A 2,598-nucleotide genomic window follows, 5' to 3' on the forward strand; every position below is an offset into this window, starting at 1 on the left:
TTCCCATCAGACTCTGTAGTCTCCAAGATCAATAGGCCTTATTTACCAAACATTTATTGAGTGCCAATGATCACTGAGATCAAACCAGTCAATCCTAAAGGAAATCAACCCTGAATATTCATTGGAAGGACTGCGGATGAAGCTGAAGCTTCAATACTTTGGCCACCTGATGCGAAGAGGCAGTGCATTGGAAAAGACCCTGATGCTGGGAAAGATTGAGGGCAGGAGAAGGAGCGACAGAGGATGAGATGGTTTTTGGATGGGATCATCGACTCAATGGACTTGAGTTTGTGCAAACTCCCGGAGATAGTGAAGGCCAGGGAAGCCTAGAGCACTGCAGTCCATGGGGTCGCAAAGAGTCGGACACGACTGAGCAACTGAACAACACTGAGTGCCTACTGTGTGCCAGGCATGGATATAGAGTTCTGGATAAAACAGGTGTCCTGCCTCATGGAGTTGACTGGGCTCCATTCAGAGGCTGCATCCATTCTAATCCACTCTGGGTTTGGAGCTCTCCAGCGTGCCTATGCGGGTGAGTCATTCACACGGGCACCTCCCCTTCCCGCCCCCCCCCACCCCGCCCCATGAATTGAAATGGCTTTTAGGGCAGGGACAAAGTAGAGGACATTAGTACGTACAGGGAAGGACTTCTCTTTGTGACATGGGCGGGGGGGGGCTCCTCAAAAGAGAGGAAAAAAAAATCTGAGTCTTAAAAACCATTCTCAAAAAGCCCCCTTGGCCTCTGGGTATGGAGGTGGGCGTGGAGTGAGAAGATGTGGTGTGCGGCGAACCCTCATGCACCCGAGACTCAGTTCCCAGAAAGATAACCGAATGGGGTGTAGGGCAAACCGGAGCTAAGCCCCCAAGTCACCGGTTTAGCGCGGGCCCCGCCCCCTCCCCAGGCGGCGAGGGCAATGAATGGGCAGCTCGGTTCTCCAGAAATCGCCGCCACCCCTCCCCCTCGGTCTCCCAGAGCTGCTGCTGTCACAGGGCGGGGAGCTGCGGGATCGCGGAGCAAACAAACCCTGAAGCGCCGGCCTAGCCCCTGGGGCCGAGGGGTGCTGCCCCCTGATCCGGGAGTCGGGCGGGAACCGCAGTCAGTCCAGGACCGGCCCCCGTCCGAGGCCGGTGAGCGCCCGCACCCTGGGATGGGCGCAGATCTTTCTGTCCCGTGGGCCGTGAGGACAGGGACGCGAGCCCCCGGAGGTCCGTGCCCCGACTTTACCTCCTTTTTCACGTTCCACAGCAGTTTCTCTTTGACCGCGTCCTCCGCGCTGCCCATCTTGCGGCGGCTGACCCGGGGAAGGTGCCCAGCGGCCCCCTATGCCCCCCACGCGCCCTCGCCGCCTCCGCGCCTCTCAGCTCAGCGCCCCACGCACCAGGCGGAGCCCCCGCCCGCCGCGCTCCCCGCCAGCCGCCGCCGCCGCCACTGCCCGGTGCTGGGCTCCGCAGCCATCTTCCGAGCCCCGCACAGACGTCAGGAGCCTGGCCCGGCCCCTTCCCACTGCCGGGGGCGGGGTGGGGGGGTGCGCTCAGCTACGGGGAGGTGGGGGGGTCGGGCCGGGGGGAGACTGCGCGTGCCTGGGGGCGGCGTGCCCGGGCGCGCGCCCCGCGGGCCGCTGTCATAGCAACGCGCCGGCTCCAGCCCCGAGGGCGCGAACCCGCATTGTGAGCGCCGGTCGCCCGCCCTGCACAGCGCTGGGCCGAGGAGGCGGGGCGCGCCCCTGGACCCCCGCCCCAGGCGGCTAAGGGGGGCAAGTCGCTCTTGCGAAAGCTGGCCCCATCCAGCTGGATGTTCCGTGATTCCTACACGCTCGATTTCCCGACGGGAGGGGCCGGGACCCCCGCGCCTCGAGTCTGATTACTGGGAAGCCCGTGTTGGTCCCCCGGCTGGGAGGAAGGTGGTGGCGCGCCATCGTTTCTTTAAAACCCCCTGCCGGCTGGGCGCCCTCCGTTGCAAACCTTGTTGATAGAGGAGTGGGAGAGCAGCCGCCCCCGTCTGCAGAGGCGCGGCTGGGTCTGAGAGCGCCAGAGTCACGGTGAGCCGTCCCTCCTCCGAGGGGTCGCCACGACCCGTCTGGCTTTTCTCGCAGCTACATGGGACGTGGGGGCGCGGGTTGGAGTAACTGGGACCAGCGGGAACTGGCACGGAAACTGGAGGTGAGACAAGCACCTTCAGCACGATTTGCTTGGTAGGCTTAAGCAGCCCCACCTGGGAACTGAGGGCGACAAACGGTGGCCCAAAGTGACAAAGAACACCTGCTGCTCCCAACCGAGGAGCGGCGTTCACAAAGATAGCTGAGAGGAGGGGCTTAGCCCTCTATCGCACAAATGGAGAATCTTCCTAAGTGATGCAACATGATAGCGCAAAAAAAATAAAAACTCAAGGAAGCATATCGGCCCTCCGAAATTGAAAGCCCAAGCCTCGAGCCCGCATCCGGTGTTTTCAAGTCCCCCAAAGCAGACCACTAGCCTGGGAAAAGTTTACGCGGAGGTTTCGCCTAGAGGCTTCGCCTAGAGGCTTGTGTAAATAAACCTCGCGAGAGATCGCGAGGAGCCCCGCCCCACCAGGAGAGGACACGCCCCCGAGGCGGGGAC

The 2,598-nt window shown here is 62.3% G+C and overlaps 1 protein-coding gene across 5 annotated transcripts in view; it reads right to left on the reverse strand.

The window, feature by feature from the left end:
* Positions 1-1,913, reverse strand: part of SGSM2 (small G protein signaling modulator 2) — a 37,617-nt gene extending 35,704 nt beyond the window's left edge. For 2 of the 5 annotated variants that reach the window (XM_070390240.1, XM_070390236.1), the window contains exon 1: positions 1,226-1,857. In XM_070390240.1, the coding sequence (XP_070246341.1) occupies positions 1,226-1,282 (57 nt within the window). In that variant the 5' untranslated portion in view covers positions 1,283-1,857. Of the gene's footprint in view, positions 1-1,225 lie in introns of all 5 variants that reach the window. The other 3 variants (XM_070390239.1, XM_070390237.1, XM_070390241.1) reach the window with 3 other exon arrangements.
* Between the last annotated feature and the right edge of the window lie 685 nt (positions 1,914-2,598).

The sequence above is a fragment of the Bos mutus genome, chromosome 19 (genome assembly GCF_027580195.1).
Source record: "Bos mutus isolate GX-2022 chromosome 19, NWIPB_WYAK_1.1, whole genome shotgun sequence".
NCBI lineage: Eukaryota > Metazoa > Chordata > Mammalia > Artiodactyla > Bovidae > Bos > Bos mutus.